General features: G+C 34.1%; 1 protein-coding gene across 4 annotated transcripts in view; it reads left to right on the forward strand.

Moving 5' to 3' along the window:
- PAPOLA (poly(A) polymerase alpha) overlaps positions 1-19,777 on the forward strand; it is a 58,724-nt gene that overhangs the window by 18,517 nt on the left and 20,430 nt on the right. For 3 of the 4 annotated variants that reach the window (XM_082616798.1, XM_082616800.1, XM_082616799.1), the window contains exons 4-15: positions 1,571-1,652; positions 3,284-3,393; positions 3,850-3,903; positions 7,739-7,850; positions 8,552-8,641; positions 8,732-8,870; positions 10,375-10,447; positions 11,774-11,894; positions 12,852-12,936; positions 17,510-17,563; positions 18,103-18,222; positions 19,513-19,622. In XM_082616798.1, the coding sequence (XP_082472924.1) occupies positions 1,571-1,652; positions 3,284-3,393; positions 3,850-3,903; positions 7,739-7,850; positions 8,552-8,641; positions 8,732-8,870; positions 10,375-10,447; positions 11,774-11,894; positions 12,852-12,936; positions 17,510-17,563; positions 18,103-18,222; positions 19,513-19,622 (1,150 nt within the window). The remainder of the gene's footprint in view (positions 1-1,570; positions 1,653-3,283; positions 3,394-3,849; positions 3,904-7,738; positions 7,851-8,551; positions 8,642-8,731; positions 8,871-10,374; positions 10,448-11,773; positions 11,895-12,851; positions 12,937-17,509; positions 17,564-18,102; positions 18,223-19,512; positions 19,623-19,777) is intronic. The other variant, XM_082616801.1, reaches the window with a different exon arrangement.

The following is a 19,777-nucleotide window of genomic DNA, read 5'->3' on the forward strand; positions in this document are numbered from 1 at the left end:
CCTGACCAGGGATTGAACCTGCACCCCTTACAGTGGAAGCATGGAATCTTAACCACTGGACCACCAGGGAAGTCCCAAGAACCACTGGTTTTTGATGTATAGTTACAATTAATTTATAATATTTTGGGGAAAATTTATATAAAATATGAATTTTACTTAAGTTGTTTGATTTGTTTGCCATCTAATATCCTGAGACTTAAAAAAGATTTGCAATTGAAAAGTTCTTCTGTGATGTTAATTAAGAAATCTTAATTTCTGGATTACAACTGTAATAGCTATAAACATACTAATTTCTAACACAGTAGCCACCAGCCACACTTGGCTATTTCCGTTTAAATTAACTAAAATTAAACATTCAGCTCCTCAGCCACCCTAGCTACATTTCAAGTGATAGTGAAATATAGCTAGTGCCTACTGTATTGGACAGTTCTCCCGGAGAGTGCTTATCCGAAAGATTTGTATTTTACTAGAGATGTCCACAGAACATTATTCTCAGGTAGTTTCTTCCTATCTTCCTTTGTAGGCATATTTCTGTACACATCTTGCTGGCTTAAATTTAAATAACCAAGCCAACTGTACAAGTGGTTTTTAAAATATCTAAACATAGGAAGAGATGGTGGTGTCTCCTTTTTAAAAATGTAATACTACACATTTAAATTGCCTGTTTTCTATAAGTGATAATTAAGCGTGCCCTTAAAAAACAAGGGAATCCCGTGAGCCTTTTACAATTTATTTTTAAGGTTGTTGGAATATGAAGTAACAATTTATGTCACTTTGGGAGGGTGGTGGGGAAGAGTGGTCTCTTTTATGTTCTGCTACTGAGTAAGACTCTACTGAGGAATTAGAAAGTAAAGAGAAGCATTGATCTAGCACACATTAAGATTTGGTGGGTTTTTTTTTTGTGGACAGACATTATCCTTACCACCAAGGGTGGTTAAGTATTCTCCATAGTACTTTATAGTCATACCAGGGTCAGGAAGATGATTTTTAAGTGCTTTCCTTTCTCCTCATTCCTGGTGTTTCTACTCTAAGAAATCATCAGTAAGTTTAGTTCTGCTCAAAATCATCCCACTAAAGCCTACTAAACTATTAAACGTAGCCTTATTGGCCTTAAAGTCACTTTTGATACAGTAAAATTATCGTCTAATGTACTGTGGCATATTTGGTATAATCATTGAATACAATCTTTTAAGCAATCAGAATGTGTTTTTGTTATATTCTAACATTCATGATTTATGCAGCACCTTATGAATAAAATTTCTGATTCTAACATTGCTTCTGTGGAATCACATGATCTCCTCTACCACAGTCTTTATAGCAGTTTCCAAAAATGTGGCAAAATTCTAACACTAATTGAAAGTTGAAAATTGCTTAAATTTCGAGTTAGGTTGATCTGTGAAGGCCTGGTATTTTGTAGAACTTATAGTTTGTTTACCCTCTGTATAAATTTGCATAGAAATCTTACTTGGGTTTGGTTTTTTTTTTTTTTTTTTTTAATGTACAGTGTTATTTGAAGTAGTTACCTTTGTGCTCCACTGGCAAAATAACTATTTTTTGTTTGCTTCAACAGAATCTTCCACAATCTGTAATTGAAAATGTTGGTGGAAAAATATTTACATTTGGATCTTACAGATTAGGAGTACATACAAAAGGTAAATATTGTTTTAATTATCTTGAGAAGGAATACTTTTTTAATTTTTTAAAAATTATAATGACACATCCATCTCAGTTACTTGCAGTGTATTATACAGCTTAGGTTTGCATGGAAGAGAGTACTTCAGGGAGCCTAAATTTGGTAAGAAGAAGGATATAAAATGATACCTTTCATACCTGTATCCTCCAATGCAGTATTAAGTAAAATAAAAAATTCAGTTTCTCTGTAGTAGTAAGCCACATTTTCATTGTTAAATAATCACATATGGTTAGTGGCTACCATACTGGAAAGTGCGCACGCAATACACTTTTCCCATTGGGGAGTTGTTTTTGGACAGTGCTGCTCTGTGTATCATTTCCTCTACCTGAAGAATATCAGAAGAAAATGATATTAAAATAATGATATCTTCTTCTGGAAATCAGAAGAAAAATGAATTAAAGCTTGAAAAAAATCTGTATTATAGTCGTGAAATATAGTTAAGGAAAAAACAAACCAAAAAAATGTGTACCTGCAACACAGTAACAATCACTGATAATACTTTCTTAGTGACATTTGTAGTTTTTTTCCCCTGTGTAAATAAATATACAGTAAGAGTGTTATCATGGCAGAGAACATTATTGAACTCTTTCTTTTTTACTGAGCATAGTTAGTAAGCTTCTGCTCTTCATAATCTTATTTATGCTTATGTAACAAATAGGAGTCTGAGACTTAAAAAGGCAACACAGCTTGAACAGTTGCTCCCAGCCGTCTCCTGGCAGAGCTAAGATTCTAACTGTAGCGGTCCGAGGCTGTACTCTTCAACAGTTAGCCCCTAGCCTCTGTTAAAAGTGTCTGCCAGTCTCGGGCGCTCTCTGTTGCGGCCTTATTCCTTCTCCCCATCGCCCACGCTCTGTGCTGGAAGTAGTACATTTGTTTGTGGTGTGTCCTGTGAACTGTGTGCCCTTCTCCTCCTTCATGAATATGCCAGATGAATGGCCTTCAGAGTTAGTGCCTCAGGTATTGAGTCTTTTAGGAAAATGAGTATGTTGACCAGATGCCATATTGATCTCTTCCTTTTATGATCCCAGTTATCGATTTTAATCATCTTTTTTGTGCTTTCCCTGTGTACTCAGTGCTGGCCTCCTATCAAGCACTAAATTAATAACAGCTGTTCTTACCATGGTCTGCCTCTTTGGATTCTTGCCATTGGTCCTTTTTGAAGTGCATAGGTCCCGCTTAGGTGCAGGTAGGAGCCTGGAAGCACCAGTCACAACGTATAGACGATAACTGTATTTTTTTGTTTCACTAATGAACATGGCTGTGACTAACGACACCAAGATGTTGGGTGTATTCTTGCATAATTGCCTCTCTTACCATAAGAGTTCCTAGCTGAGTCACCTTTCTTTGACTCCCAGTTCACCTGGGCCACTACAAATAGAAGATGCTGCAGGAAAAAATATATCCCATCAATTAGGGTCATGTTTTTCTTATACTGACTGGTAATTTTTTTTTTAAGGAGAGGGGTGCATTTTTAGAGGCTTATGAGTGTAACGTTAACAGGTTTTCAACATCAAATACTGCCATGATAAGATGCAAAATAATATTCTTGTAATAGTAACTAGTGGTTGATGGGCTTAATTTTTTTTTTAGGTGCCGATATTGACGCGTTGTGTGTTGCACCAAGACATGTTGATCGAAGTGACTTTTTCACCTCGTTCTATGATAAGTTGAAATTACAGGAAGAAGTAAAAGATTTAAGAGTGCGTAAATGTTCAGAGTGAAAGGGGAGGAGTTATAAAAATCAGTTTAGTCAATTGAGTGAGTTTTATGGTATAGCCATTAATTTATTGAACTCTTGCAATTTGCCAGACCCTTTTAAGCTTAATGTGTATGCTTGCATTTTATTCTTTACAGCAGTCTAAAATCATAAATCTCTAATCTCATGCACAGAGTAGGAAATGAGGCAAACAAAATAAATATTAAGCAGCTTGGCCACCATCACATATCCGAGTGGCAGAGATCAAGAATTTGAACCTAGGCTTGTGCGACTTAGGATTCTCGAGTCTTAAAGCTGTTTACTGAGAACCTAGTCTGTGTCAGGTGTTGTGGTAAATTATGTTTAAGCAATGTCAGTACTGCATTCAGTTAAGAGCGCTAAAGCTAGTGTAGCCCTAAGGTATACTTTCAGAGACACTGATTTTTAAATTTTCCCACAGGCTGTTGAAGAGGCATTTGTACCAGTTATCAAACTGTGTTTTGATGGGATAGAGGTAAGGTTCAAATAGACAGTTCTTACTGTGTGTTATTTTGATAGGTGTAGGTTAAAAACTTGATTTATTTCAAAGGTTTATAATTGGTGAGTTGGTATGATATTAATACGAATTAAGTTTTTTTTGAAATGGAAGTGACAGGCTACTCTTTGTAGTCTCTTTTAAAAAAGAGCCTAGTGAAACCAGGAGTTAAAATATAGACAGAAATGTACTGACTGTGAAATGGCTGCTACAGAACAGGTTAATTGATAGTTTTTCCATATGCAGATTTTATATGCTTTTAGTCTCATTAAGGTAATATTAACTATATTTTTGCAAGTAGAACTTCGGCTTCATTTAAATTAAATATTTAAGAGTTGAGAGAAAATTGTGACCTGATGTCATGTATGCTGAAATATTTTCTGATAGGGAAGGATATATGAGCTCAGATTCTTTTTTTTTTTTAATTAATAAATTTATTTATTTATTTGTTTTTATTTTTTGCTGTGTTGCGTCTTTGTTGCTGCGCACGGGCTTTCTCTAGTTGTGGCGAGCAGGGGCTACTCTTCATTGCGTTGCGATGACTTCTCTTGTTGTGGAGCACGGGCTCCAGGCATGCAGGCTTTAGTAGTTGTGGCATACAGGCTCAGTAGTTGCGGCATGCGGGCTCAGTAGTTGTGGCGCACGGGCTTAGTTGCTCTGCGGCACGTGGGATCTTCCCGGACGAGAGGCTTGAACCCGTGTCCCCTGCATTGGCAGGCGGATTCTTTTTTTTGGCAGGCGGATTCTTAACCACCATGCCACCACCAAGGAAGCTCTGAGCTCAGATTCTTGACATGATGTGCAGTTCTCTTTGATGTTTTCAATGTGTGTAATGAAAGTAGTTGCAACAAAGCTGACCCTGAAGCAACTTTAGTTATTTATGTTACTTCTGCCATACATAATGGTGCTGGAAAGTCACTCATAGTAATAATGATGGTTATAAAATCTCAGAAATGGAAGAATAATACTTCATGGTTCTGCAAAAAAAAGTGGTTTCTATAATTGTTGCATAAGGTGCCCAACTCTGTCTTCTATGAAATATGACTAATCTTAATAAGTAGACATAAGATGTTAAATTTAGTAAAGGATTATCAAGTTCAGGCAGCTTTGATTTACTGTCAGTGTTTAAATAAATATAAAACAACCATAATGTATAGGTGATGCCTTGTTTTCCCAAAAAGAACGTTAACCAACAAAGGGGAGATTTTTTTGGGTGGAGAACCAACTCAATTGTGTAAACTTTTCAGGATGGAGATAAAAGTCAAATGGTTACTAGAAATATTTAATGTGCTTGTTATTACTGAGTTGCTTTTTGAGTTACCTGTTTTTTTTTTTTCTGTGAGCATATAGTCTTTATTTCTGTCTAAATTAGGGGAGATACTGGATTTTGGAATGTGTATCATTGGAAAATTTAGGCTATACCACAGGTACTGACTTGTGTAAATGTACAGTTTTTTCCTGTCTTGTAGGTGCATGTTTAAATGATTTTTCACAGCAAGCTCTTAAAATACTGATTTTTTTTTAACATCTTTTTTGGAGTATAATTGCTTTACAATGGTGTGTTAGTTTCTGCTGTATAACAAAGTGAATCAACTATACATATACATATATCCCCATATCTCCTCCCTCTTGCGTCTCCCTCCCACCCCCCTATCCCACCCCTGTAGGTGGTCACAAAGCACCCAGCTGATCTCCCTGTGCTATGCGGCTCCTTCCCACTAGCTATCTGTTTTACATTTGGTAGTGTATATATGTCCATGCCACTCTCTCACTTGTCTCAGCTTACCCTTTCCCCCTCCAGGTGTCCTCAAGTCCATTCTCTACGTCTGCGTCTTTGTTCCTGTCCTGCCCCTAGGTTCTTCAGAACCTTTTTTTTTTTCTTCCATATATATGTGTTAGCATATGGTGTTTTTCTCTTTCTGACTTACTTCACTCTGTATGACAGACTCTAGGTCCATCCACCTCACTACAAATAACTCAATTTCATTTCTTTTTTGGCTGAGTAATATTCCATTGTACATATGTGCCACATCTTCTTTATCCATTCATCCGTTGATGGACACTTAGGTTGCTTCCATCTCCTGGCTATTGTAAATAGTGCTGCAGTGAACATTTTGGTACATGACTCTTTTTGAATTATGGTTTTCTCAGGGTATATGCCCAGTAGTCGGATTGCTGAGTCGTATGGTAGTTCTATTTTTAGTGTTTTAAGGAGCCTCCATACTGTTCTCCATAGTGACTGTATCAATTTACATTCCCACCAACAGTGCAAGAGGGTTCCCTTTTCTCCACACCCTCTCCAGCAATTATTGTTTGTAGATTTTTTGATGATGGCCATTCTGACCAGTGTGAGGTGATATCTCATTGTAGTTTTGATTTCCTTTTTTCTAATGCTTAGTGATATATTCTTTGGAGAAATCTCTATTTAGGTCTTCTGCCCATTTTTGGATTGGGTTATTTGTTTTTTTTTGTTATTGAGCTGCATGAGCTGCCTGTATATTTTGGAGATTAATCCTTTGTCAGTTGCTTCATTTGCAAATATTTTCTCGCATTCTGAGGGTTGTCTTTTCTTCTTGTTTATGGTTTCCTTTGCTGTGCAAAAGCTTTTAAGTCTCATTAGGTCCCATTTGTTTATTTTTGTTGTTATTTCCATTTCTCTAGGATGTGGGTCAAAAGGATCTTGCTGTGATTTATGTCATAGAGTGTTCTGCCTATGTTTTCCTCTAAGAGTTTGATAGTATCTGGCCTTACATTTAGGCCTTTAATCCATTTTGAGTTTATTTTTTTGTGTGGTATTAGGGAGTGTTCTAATTTCATTCTTTTACATGTAGCTGTACAGTTTTTTGATATTGAGCTGCATGAGCTGCTTGTTTTTTGTTTTTTTTTTTCCCCGGTACTTGGGCCTCTCACTGTTGTGGCCTCTCCCGCTGTGGAGCACAGGCTCTGGACGCGCAGGCTCAGAGGCCATGGCTCACAGGCCTAGCCGCTCTGTGGCATGTGGGATCTTCCCGGACCGGGGCACAAACCCGCGTCCCCTGCATCGGCAGGCGGACTCTCAACCACTGCACCACTAGGGAAGCCCTGCTTGTATATTTTATTTATATTTTGTTAATCCTTTGTCAGTTGCTTTGTTTGCAAATATAAAATACTGATTTTTAAAGTGATCTTATAAAAGGCTTGTTTCTCTAGCAGCATTCAAAGGTTGGAACCATGAAATCATACCCTCAGGAATAATTACCAAATCTGTGCCAAATTTCTTTTGCTTTCCTTGACAAAAAGGAAAAAAACAATTTTGTCAGTTGCATTCTATGAGTCTTCAAAATTAGCCAGTTTTTGTTTTGTTTCTATTTAGTCAAAACTAAGTTGGAGAAACAGACTGGAATATTATAGGTACATAAGTTCTTAAATATAAGAAGTTCCCTTTTTACTGACAGGTATATTTGGGCTACATATAACCATATTGGCCTTATATTTGGGCACCTTTTAGAATATAATTCACAGTTCATATAGGTGGAGAACTAAACAGTTAGTTTTAAGTAATCCAGTATATCTGCATTTAGCAAACTTAGTATATTAAACTTAGTATGATTAAAATGACAAGTAGCTATTTATACATGTTCTGTTTAGTATTACCATGTTTTAACATCTGGTTAAAATACCTGTGGTAAGAATTTTGTTTGAACTTTTGGAGGTGTTGTCATGTTAACAGCTGATGAGAAGATCCTGGTTTTAAGGAGTATTAAGTGTTTTCTTTTTTAAAGAAATGACTTAAAAATAGGCAGACATGGAATGTTTTGCTTTGTTTTTGTTTTAGATTGATATTTTGTTTGCAAGATTAGCACTGCAGACTATTCCAGAAGACTTGGACTTAAGAGATGACAGTCTGCTTAAAAATTTAGATATAAGATGCATAAGAAGTCTTAATGGTATGTAAAAACCTACTTCCTTTTGCATAGTAGCAGTTTTGGTCAAATATGAAATAGTTTTTAACTCAAGCTTCATAATGAAGCTTTTAATGGCCATATTGTTTATCCATAGTGAGTGAACTAAAATGAACTTTTTACTTAATAGTTAGAGTGCAGTGGAGCATTTAGTAATTTGTTAACTCATTGGTATCTTGCATTATTACTTCTTCTCTTCCTGGGGTGTTTAAATACTGTCTGACATTTGTACTCTATTGCTAGCGGCTCAGGTTTCACCTTGTAACTATTAATGTTGATCCTGTTAACCTTTGTAACATCTTCAACTGTTGTGCTTTTAAAAGGGTTACATTTGAACACTTACTTTAGCATTGTTTTGTTAATATGCTCTTGAAGAACAATTCTTGGAAACTTAAATGGATCAAGCCCTATTCTCTGAACTGGAACACATTTTAATTATGGGTTGAAAGTTTTTGAAATAAAGCATCTTACAGTTCAGATTATTTGGTTTTAGAGTGGTGTTTGTGATGGGAGGTAAAAGTTTTATAGTTTTTATTTGCCTCTTTATTAACATTACTGATTTTACAAAGTAAATTTTTATTTAATTTGACATTAGTCTCAGAAAATTTAAAAGAAATATTATCATTAAACTTTTGATGATGTAATGTTCTTTTTTTTTTTTTTTTTTTTTTACTCCTATTAATCAGGTTGCAGGGTAACCGATGAAATTTTACATCTAGTACCAAACATTGACAACTTCAGGTTAACCCTGAGAGCTATCAAACTGTGGGCCAAACGTGAGTTCAGAATTTGTTGGCTAGCTTATTAAAAATGTTTAAGCTTTTGTTCAACACTAACTTTTCTTTTTGCTTTTCCCTTATCAACAGGCCACAACATCTATTCCAATATATTAGGTTTCCTCGGTGGTGTTTCCTGGGCTATGCTAGTAGCAAGAACTTGCCAGCTTTATCCAAATGCAATAGCATCAACTCTTGTACATAAATTTTTCTTGGTATTTTCTAAATGGTATGTGTTTAGATTATATTAAAATAAAATTGATTGTAGACACTGAAGTTTAGTCTTATTTCTATGACATTTCTGCAGCTGGTCTCAGATTCAAATTTTAGCTCATGATGTAGCAGTATAGGTAGCCTTGGGGAGATCATGTTGTGTATAAAATGGCAAACCTAAATTCCATTCCTTTTCCCTAGCTTTCCCAGGATAGCAAGGCAGGTGCTGTTTGTACTTCCATGCGTAAACTTAAACTCTCTAAATAAACTGAATTTTAGCTATAATGTCTGCTAAAATCCAATGAGTTGATAGGTTGGGATATCAGTTACTTTGGATAAAACCTTATATATACCACCTCTTTTAATTTACTCTTTGAATTCTTCTAGATCTATAGGCCATTAGTTTCCTGTGGTTGTTTTTTGCCTTCAGCTGCCCATTTATCTTTGGTAGAATGTTAAGGATGTAAGTGTATATAAAGCTTTTAAGGATAATTGTAAGTGCTTGAAAAGCAATTGAGCATCCCTTTGAGATTAGTCATTAACCCAGGAGAGAGTTTTTTTTAATGCTCTCCTTCATTTCAGCCTGGTCGCATTTGTCAACCATTATTTCTTTTAAGTAAGATAAAAGATTGCTATTTCACATTAGTTGCTTTGGCCCAAAAGGTTAGAGTTCTTCGTTTTTAATCAAATTGATCTGAAAGATTTGTCTTCCCTATTTGTGCCAACCTCTGTACCTCCTCCTTCTGAAAAAAGAGTTTTAGTTATTTTATAAAAATTAGAGTTATTGGTGACAATTTATAATTTAGAACTGTGCCACACTTTTCAATACACATTCTGTAATTATGGATTTGATAGCATTTAATTATATATAACCAGATTTGATGAGAAAAATGTCAGAATTTCTCTTAATGCTACACATACATGGCAAATAATATTTTTAAGAAGCTAACCTTGATACTAAAGATGGCAAATGTTTTCCAGTTTTTAATCTCTTCTGTAAAGGACTGAAGTAGCTAACTCACAAAACATATCTTGAAAACAGTGTGTTCACATCATTACACATATTCACAATAATAACCTTTGTCATTAGATAGAGAAAAATTTTCCTAATAATTTTTATAATTATTCATACTCCTTTGCCTATAGTGAATTAAAGACAGGATGTTTTTCTTTTCAAGGGAGATTTTATCCTGTTCAGGTTTGAGGTGAACACATCAGATGTCTCGGAATAGTACTTTTAAATTTGAATAGTGCTTTATCAGTTCTTCTCTGCGAGGCAGAGAAGATATTTGACTTCAGTCTGAGAAAGCTATCAAATGGTTTAAGTTACTTTCATAGAGGAAATATAATTCAAGTAGTCTAACGTCGACAGAAAGGAATAAAGGAATAAAAGATGATATATACCAAGAGTGCAAAATGAATGAAGAAGGATCACATTCACAAATGCTGTATGTTTAACAAAATACGTGTAGATGGTAATATCCAATAGTCTTATCAAGTGCTACAATCTTTTTAAACAGGGAATGGCCAAATCCAGTCCTATTGAAACAGCCTGAAGAATGCAATCTTAATTTGCCTGTATGGGACCCAAGGGTTAGTGTATTATTTTTTCCCCTACAAATTCACACTGTGCAATAACAAGTAAAAATCATCTGCATAAACTTCAGGGAGACTTCCCATCCTGTTACGTATGAGTGGACATGTTCGTATTACACTTTCTTTTTAATCTCAACTATAATTTTCCTCTGATGTGAGAAGCATAATTATGTACCCTGTAAACTACATTTAATTGTACATAGTTTATAATATCAAGATCACTAACATTTTAATTTATTCTATATAGAACTACCTTGTAAGTCAAAGTTGTGTGGGCATTTGTGCTTAAAAGAAAAAATAAAAGGATACTAAAAATCCCTGTATTTTTTTTTGTTTGATCTAAATATTCTGTTAAAATTGGGTTATTGTAGGAAAACTTGCTTAATGTTTAACCATGGCAGATAACTTCTAAGCAATATCACTTTAATTACTGTGATGTAATTGTAAAAATCGGTTTGCATAATTCAGATTACAAAAGCATGGTTGGGCTGAAGAGGAGCTTCCATTCTGCTTCTTTGGAAGTTACGACCTTTACTGCTTACTCAGTTTAAATGTTTAACATGTACTTTATTAATTGATAAAATAAATTTAGGTTTGAATAAGGCTTTCTAGGTTTATAAAATTCTATTTTTCTACATTAATTTGCTATTTTATTGCAACATCAAAAGTTTTGTCAGTTTTAAGCTTTGTTAATGACATCAAGCTGTGAATTTTTAAGTTTTCCGAACCTCAAGACATTTAATTTTGGAGGGATGTGAACTTACAATTTCTTCTGTGGAAATATGCCACTTTTATCATTAGTATACAGATTAAAATGAATAGTTATTAAATCATTTCATTATCTCTTAAAATGATACCAACATGGATAAAGTAGTTTTACCATGTGTTAATAAGCTTGTACTCCTGATAAATTAAGGGTATATTAAAAACTAAGTTTAAAATTCGTTTTACACAGAACATACTATGACATTTCTCAAAAGTGTAATTGTGTGTACACCTCTATTTCTGTTGTAGAAAAAAGAAAAACTAAACATCAGTAGATGCCCAACTAGAACCTCCTTTTGCTTGACAGGCACACTATTTCTAGTAAGATTGCCAAAACAGTCAGATGCCCACATGATTGAAAGAAAACATGAGGCCAAATCACAGATCCTGTAAAGAATTCCTGTAAAAACAATGTCTCTTTACGTGGTTTTTCTTTCTCAACTCCAGCTATGAAATGAAATACAATTTAATCATTGGTTCAGTTTAACAAGGGGTAAAAAGTCCAAGTATCTGTTGCATATGTACTTGAAGAAACTGATTGGCTGTTGTTGTATGTAGGTAAACCCCAGTGATAGGTACCATCTTATGCCTATAATTACACCAGCATACCCACACCAGAACTCCACGTACAATGTGTCCGTTTCAACACGGATGGTCGTGGTTGAGGAGTTTAAACAAGGTAAGTGTTTATCCTTACGCTCTCCTTTATGCACGAAGGATTTACATACCACTGTACACCCCGTAGTCGGGCATTCAATTAAATTGGAGAAAGCATTCACCGAAGAGGACTTCGGTGTTTATTTATTGATTACAGGTTATATTTGAGAATTAACTTGGGGAGCTCAGTTTAATTTCTTTTAAGCAATTTATTTTTGATTATATATTGGGAAATTAACCAAAATTGAAAATCGTGTCCTTAGCTGGGCCTTTATGGTTTAGTTCCGTACTATTGCCATGTGGAATCTTAAATGATATCATAATTTCTCTCTACTGGGTGACGTGAGAGGCTTTTAGCAGGCGGTATACTTGGAAAGAGCTTTGAGCAGGATTTTGGCCAAACTGCCCACTTTTTTGGAATAACCTCTAAACTTCTGAATCCCAGTAGTACTGCTAATTTGAAGGAGTAGCTATTGCTAAATGGTCTTCAAGGGAAGTAGCTAGAAGTGGATTGTTTAATTTGACACAAGTCAAGGAAATAGAATCAGCTGTATGACTGCCAGCGTCAAACTCAGAAGTGTAAAGTTCTTTTCTGTAGTCTACAGGGGCTGTTCATGGGAAGATGTCGCTATCCTTTTATGGGAAACTTGTTTTTTAGAAAGGCAGGAAGCAAAGCTTATGGGAAGTTTCTCTTTCTCGGGTAACTCCACTGCTTCAGTTTTAGGAGAGAGTCATTCTATGAGCGTGGCATTTTAGAGTAATGGCAATTTGCCAGAAACCTGGATCTGAAAGGAACCCTCCAGGTTTTTTGAAAAGGGTGTATGTGAGAATCTGTATGCTCTAGAGTCATAGACTAAACTTGCTATGTTAAAATTATGATTTTAGGAATATAGTGAATGCATGTGGTATATTTAAGATCTTTAAAATTCTAGATGCTTAGACTGAAGCATGCAAACATTTTAATATGTTTTTAATTTAGGTCTTGCTATCACAGATGAAATTTTGCTGAGTAAGGCAGAGTGGTCCAAACTTTTTGAAGCTCCAAACTTCTTTCAAAAGTACAAGTATGTATTTTAAGGCATGTCGGACATGTTGCTCTCTTAAGTAATGGTTTAACGGTAGCATACGTGACATCTCTTTTTGCTAGACTAATGTAGTCTTGAATTTTCCTTTAAACATCTTCTGTACAAGTTTTCTTCCTGTCACAAAGGGCATACTGTTTTTAGTAAACCCCTTATTATTTCTTTTTCAAGATAAAGTGTGGTCCATACAGTTTTGCTTCCTGATGTGACTGAATTTCTACACTTGTAGCAACCTCAGTTCTGAAGGCTTGTTAGTCATCACCAAAACTCTAAATCTGTATACCTGGGCAGAGGAGCGAACTGTTAAAGTCTGTAGTTAATAGTCTATTAAGTAACTAAGTATTTTCAGCCAATTTTGGAAACTTATTTATCATTAAGAGTCTCTATAACATAGGCAAAGCTAATAAAATGTCAGTGTATGTAGTCAGTAAAATGTTTTCAGTAGTTATAGCACATGATTGGCCTACCATTTCCCCTCTAATGTTAATAAAGCCCCTTCAAATATTTCTACAGATAATTTTCATGGAATCTCAGTGGGTGTAATATTTTTTACTAATGGTTTTAATATAATGGTTTAATACCGTAGTACAGGTTAATAGCCTGATTGTGTTGGTTTTGATGAAAACTGTAAGTTATAATAAATCGTACTTTTAAAAAAATGGACTTGCACTTTTATTTGCCCTGAGCTGAAAACTTGCCAAAGTCCCACTTAAAAAAATTTTTTTTCTTTAATGCTTGAAATTTTCCTGACCATTTGATCTTGTGTTGGATTGTGTTTTGTAATAATCTAAGCAAGATTGCTCTATGCTATTTCCCCAATTAAAAACAAGAATGATGACCTTCATGATGTCTCTGTGTTTTGTTTCTGTATCTTTTGCATGAAAAAGCAATAATGGAGCCAGCTTAATTGTTGTGTTCTGGGAGCACTGCATTGTCAGTAAAAATTTAAATAGCATAACATTGAATGTTCTTGTTTATTACTTATTCCCCATAAGTTGTGCTTTTCCATTTGGCAGATAATTTTCCATTGTTTTTTATTTTAACCACTGTTGAGGAAGTACCTTTGAACATTTAAACTAATAAATATATATTCTGACGCTTTAAAAACTACATCATGAAAGAGTACATGATTACTTTTAAGGAGAATAAAGAAATTGGTCTCCTAGAAAAGTGCCAGCATCTCTTAATGCCTGAGAATCCAAGATGAAGCTAGATAATTTTTCCTGTCTCACTTTCTTGTAGCAGTAAGAGGTGGGTAGAATGAAGTTCTTCTAAGTACCCACTTAACTGGTTTCTTTCACTTTAAGAAAGACTAGTGTTGAAATTGAAGAAACCTTAATAATGTCATCTATTCGAATAAATTTGTATTACTAGAACTTTGAAGGTTTTTTTTTTTTTTTTTTTTTTTAAAGCTTGCCTAAATCTTTCTTTTAAAACTTTGAGGCTGTCCTTCAGTCTATGCCAAATAGTACATACAAGGTCTTCAGTTGACTGATGAAAAGATTTATAGATTACTGTCTTTACTGAATTCTCTTGAAACAATCAAATTATTTTAGGTTATTAAAAACAACTTTAAACATAATTAGATATGAGGATGTAGCAACAAATAGAGGAAATTATATCAGAAAATTTAAATTTCAGCTGTGACTCCTGCAAAAAAAGATTTGAAAACATGACAACAATGAGCTAATTTTACCTATACCAAATTCTACTTACGTTTTTAACTTTTTGCAGAAATTTTTCCTGTTAAAGAATTAGTGATTGCTATCATTAGACTCTGAGGCATTCCCAGATTGGAATTTTTCTTTTAACATATTGTATGCATTACCCCAAAGATTAGCTGTACAACTGAACTGAAATCCTTAGTTTTGCCTTGAGTCAAAGTTGGTTAAGCTTATTTCAAGTATATCCTGAAGGTATTGTGTTATATGAAAGATTTTAAGTCATAGTATACCTGCCTGCCTTTCTTGGAAGGGAAGAAACCATGAAGGAAATTTCAGTTGTCTTAGAAAGCAGACCATGTTTCAGAAGATATCAGTGTTCTTGTGAAAAAGGGAGAACACTGCCTTGTGAAATTTTATAGTTCTAAGAAAATATTTTTCATGTTTTACCTTTAATATATTCAAGCTCACATAAGTAACCAGCAGTAGAATATATCATTATTGACATAGGAGATGCGAATACTTATTTCAGATGTTCCATTTCCTTAGGAATCGAGGAAGCAAAGGTATTAGGGAAAAAAGCCAAATGTTCTCAGGAATAGGATTAATAATTTATAATTTCAAGGAGTATGTATGTATAGAATAACTTAGCCTCATAATGTTTTAAAGACTTTAAAAATAGTGAACTGTAATTCTTGGACCTGAGTTACTTGATGGAATTGCAAGGATTTTTGTCTAAGAGATAATTAGATTTTCGGTGTACGTATCTGAGCTGTTATCTACCCAGGGAAAAATATTAATGTGATGAAATGGCCAGGAAACTTACTTTACAAAATGCTTTTTTGGAGTAAATAGTTGTGAGATAATGATAATAACTAAGTGTTTTTAGAAGCTTTTAAAGAGGTTTTAATTCAACTGTGGTACATTTTTATAGTTAAATTTTTTTTATTAGAAACTGATAATCTTTAAATTTGGGGGAAAGTTAATCATTATTGCATTGGCTTCAGTGTTTCATGAAGGCATTTGAGTACCTGAAGCATGATAGTGGCACTGTAAAGTAGGGGATGGTGTTTTTTGGAGCAGCAACAAAACAGTCTAAATTTAGACCTATTTCTGCTTGGTCTCTGTGCTCTGATAGGTAACTTAAGAATTAATGACAGGTTATTTCTATTAAACATGATTACTGTATTTTGTCTCATCTCACATTTGCTTAAATTTGGCTGAGTGAAGGACATTTGACTTCGCATACATACTTGCTAAGCTGTTTAAAACTTCGAGCTTTATTTAAACAGGTGCCTTTATCATAAAGGATGTGCAGAGTAGACCCCCCCTTCCACTGGATTTCAGTAAGAACCAAAGTTGAACTCTAAGCTTTAAAACTTTAAACTTTGAATTACCAACAAGATTATGTTCAAATGGATTTTATATTTTTCATAAATAGAGAACATTATATATCACTTAAGTTTTTGTTCAAGACTCAGGTGGTCATTAAGAGTATCCATTTCAATAGTGTGGTAAAAGTGATTTAGAGACTTGAGTTTTGTCCTCATATTAGGTGAACCCAGACAGCTTTGCTGTTTTGAGTTTTTGTGTGCATGCCTGCTTTTTATACTTTGTCTTATCCTCTTATAAGTTGTTATACTTTAGTCAGAGTTTTTTCTCCATCCCCTCTCCGGCCCCCCCCTTTTAAAATCTGTTGTCCATTTTCAAACTCCCAGGGAACTGGAAATCAGGTTACTGAGCTTATTAGGATTTTGTTTGATTTATAAGAGAGTTTAGGGCCCCAGGAGGGTTTTCTGTATGTAAAATGCATGAGCTTTTAGTGGTTTTATTAACTTTTATTTATTTGGGCTGTGTTTGTTCTGTATATTTGGTTTGCTCTAAATAATTGCTGAACAAATTAAACTGGTAAAGGAAACGAAGTATTGGTCTGTATGGATTTGGACTGCACATTTACTTTTCTGTCTACGTGTTTTCATATTTATGTATATTACCTCTGTTACCTTAAGTTTATAAATACTTGAAGTTAATTTAAAATTCTTAGTCATAATTCTGACTTTTCCACCTACTATCAGTTTGCTTTTTGAGGTAAAGTTTCTGGTGAGAAGTTTGATTTCTATCACCTCTAAAATGGATTTTGTAGAAAAGTATGTTGGATTGGACTTTTTTTTTTTTAGTCTTACAAAATTATTCTTTAGTTGTAAATAGTTTGTTTTAAAAAGATTTAAAATAGTCGGTCATGATGGGGTTTTTCTGAAATGAAAACTTGATTTTGCTCTGATTTGAATGGAATTGGATTCTGCATAGAAATCACATTTCTTTGTTGCTCTCACATTAATGATGTCTGCATCTTTGTTATAGAAATTCATACTGTTGCTTGAAAAAAATCATGAGGCCTAACTTAAGTATTCAGTTTAATTTTTGCTACCTTTGAATTAAAAAGCATGATGTATTTGATACTATTTTTGAAGTTACTGATGTATGTATATTTAGTGATCCTGTTTTTGTGGCTAAAGCCTTGTTGCTTTATTTCCATCAAAGCAATTTTGCTTTAATAGGTTATATTTTAGTGAGGTAGCTCTTTATAGAAAAAGCACTCCACCAGAATCATTGAACCAAATTATCAGTTGATATTTAGTCATCGGTTTTGAATTAAGCTGCTTTTTGGGTAATTATTCATAAAATAACTAACTGCCTTTTTCAGAAGAATTAAACTTGCCAGTAGTTAGAAACTTGTGGAATTCAGCATTTATGATTTTATGTGCAAACTGAGATTGCAGTTCTCTCTTGCTAAATTGATCTGTAACTGTCAAAAAGCTTATTACATTATGGTGTTAATATCCAGCACAAAGCACTTAAATGAAATAAATAGCATGTTGTCTTTATCTTCAAAGGCATTATATTGTACTTCTAGCAAGTGCACCAACTGAAAAACAACGCCTAGAATGGTGAGTATAAGATTAGATTTTACAAAACAAAAAACAACAACAAAAACAGAACTTCAGAATGAATCAGATAGGCACAGAACACAGTAGGAGGTGGAAGTCCTTAAAACATCAAGTTTGGTTTTGTTCATAAATGGAGCTTTACTACTTGTAGTAGGAGTATAGGAATTTGGGGATCCATATGTACAATTTTTTTTATTTGCCTTATAGAGATCCATGTATTCTTTAACTGTATATTTAAAGTGCTTTGTTTTAGTTTACTGATTTTTTTTTCTTTAAATATTTGTGGGGTTGTCTTTTGTAACCTTCCTGGTTTGAAATGTGGCTTGATTCTCTTCTTCCTGCAGTTTTCACTTCATTTTTGGGGTAGAACATAAGGCTTTAGTTTTATCTATGGGAGTTTAGATAGTTGAACTGCCCTCATATGTGTGTTTTATGATCTTCATATTACAGCTTCACACAAACATACTTGATTTTGTGCATTTTATTTTATTTTTAAAATTAACCAGAATTTTCATTAATAATGAGGTACGTTTGTTCAGGGTGGGCTTGGTGGAATCAAAAATCCGAATCCTGGTTGGAAGTTTGGAGAAGAATGAATTTATTACACTGGCTCATGTGAATCCCCAGTCATTTCCAGCACCCAAAGAAAATCCTGACAAGTAAGCAGTCCTCTAATTTAATCCAGTTTCCCCATCCCCTGTTCAACTTTTGCTCATGGAAGTTTTACAGGCAATTTTTAATAACTTGAGTTACTATTCTGTTGATTACATATGGGTCAGACCAAGTTGAAATTTATGGTTTAGGGTTTCCTGATCAGGAACACTGAAGAGAAACACTGTTTTTTTGCAAAAAATCACCCCTGAAATAAGTTGTAATGATGAGGTGCCTGTTAACTAATTTGAGTTCAGATTCTGTAGGTCTGCACTTCAGCATTTCTTAACACCCCTCCCCCTTTTTGTAGAGTGGTTTTCAGGATAGCTACTATATCAAACATCGATCTTTGCTTTTTATCTTAATTTTTTGAAAAAGAAAACATGCTTTGATATGACCTTGCAAAATTTTGAACTGTGATAGGTTCTGGAACATTGAGAAGAAATGTTATTAAAAGCTGCCTTGCCTTATTCTTTTAAGGATCTTTTTGTAGGTCAATTTCTGGTTTGATTGTTGCTGTGTTATTACCTATATGAAATTCTACTTTGCCTATAACCACTTTGTTGTATTTAGAGGGTGAGGGGAGTTTTAATAGTGAGCTTTTTCAAAAAAGTGCAGTAGCATTAAAGATTGAAAAATATTAGTGAATGGATCATTTAAGATTGTGCTGTAATAGAATAGCTGTTACTCTGGTTCTACAGATTATTTCCTTTTGCATTCATGTAAAAGAGTTGGCATGAGCTTTTTATAAATTTTTTTGTTGCTGCGATCTTAATTATTAAAAGACTGATCCATTCAGTAGATATATCATTAAATGTTGAAAAGTAGCTGAATCACCCATTATTATTATGCTGCAGTCAGATTTCTGTTCATGTGGCCTTTTCATTTGAGTTTAAAAGTTTAAGGAATGTATGTTAAGGTCTAGTTAAATTTTTATATCTACACTATTTTTCTTTGTTTCAAATTTTTCTAAAACACGTCATTCATTAGCATGAACATAATTTTTCTTTGCAGTGCCTTTGGTACTTAGGATTATCATTAAGAATATTGGCTGTCAGTACGTAGATAATGAAGAGTATATTTGTCCTAGGACTCCAGTTTTTTATATAGCAATAGGAATATAGAGGACAGGTATGGAGGAGGAATTTGAGTTTTGATGCAGTTTGGTTTAGAACTTTACTTAGTTTGCTTATATATTTGTATTCTGAGTATTTTCATGTGTCTCAGGTTGTCAACCACATTGATAACTGTTTCAGGAAACCCTGATAAACTATAGTAATGCGCTTCTTATTTTACAGGGAAGAATTTCGCACGATGTGGGTGATTGGATTGGTGTTTAAAAAAACAGAAAACTCTGAAAATCTCAGTGTTGATCTCACCTACGATATTCAGTCTTTCACAGATACAGGTACATCTCTACTTAGATAATCAGACCATGTACTTGCATATTTGAATTTGTCTTCATGTGTACCATAGTGGAATTTGCAATAACTGTTAAAATTACTTGGGAATATTTTACAATGATCATCAAAATAACCTGAATCTTTTTGGATTAGTTATTAG

The sequence above is a fragment of the Mesoplodon mirus genome, assembly GCF_964341445.2.
Source record: "Mesoplodon mirus genome assembly, chromosome: 4".
In the NCBI taxonomy this organism is placed as follows: Eukaryota; Metazoa; Chordata; class Mammalia; order Artiodactyla; family Ziphiidae; genus Mesoplodon; species Mesoplodon mirus.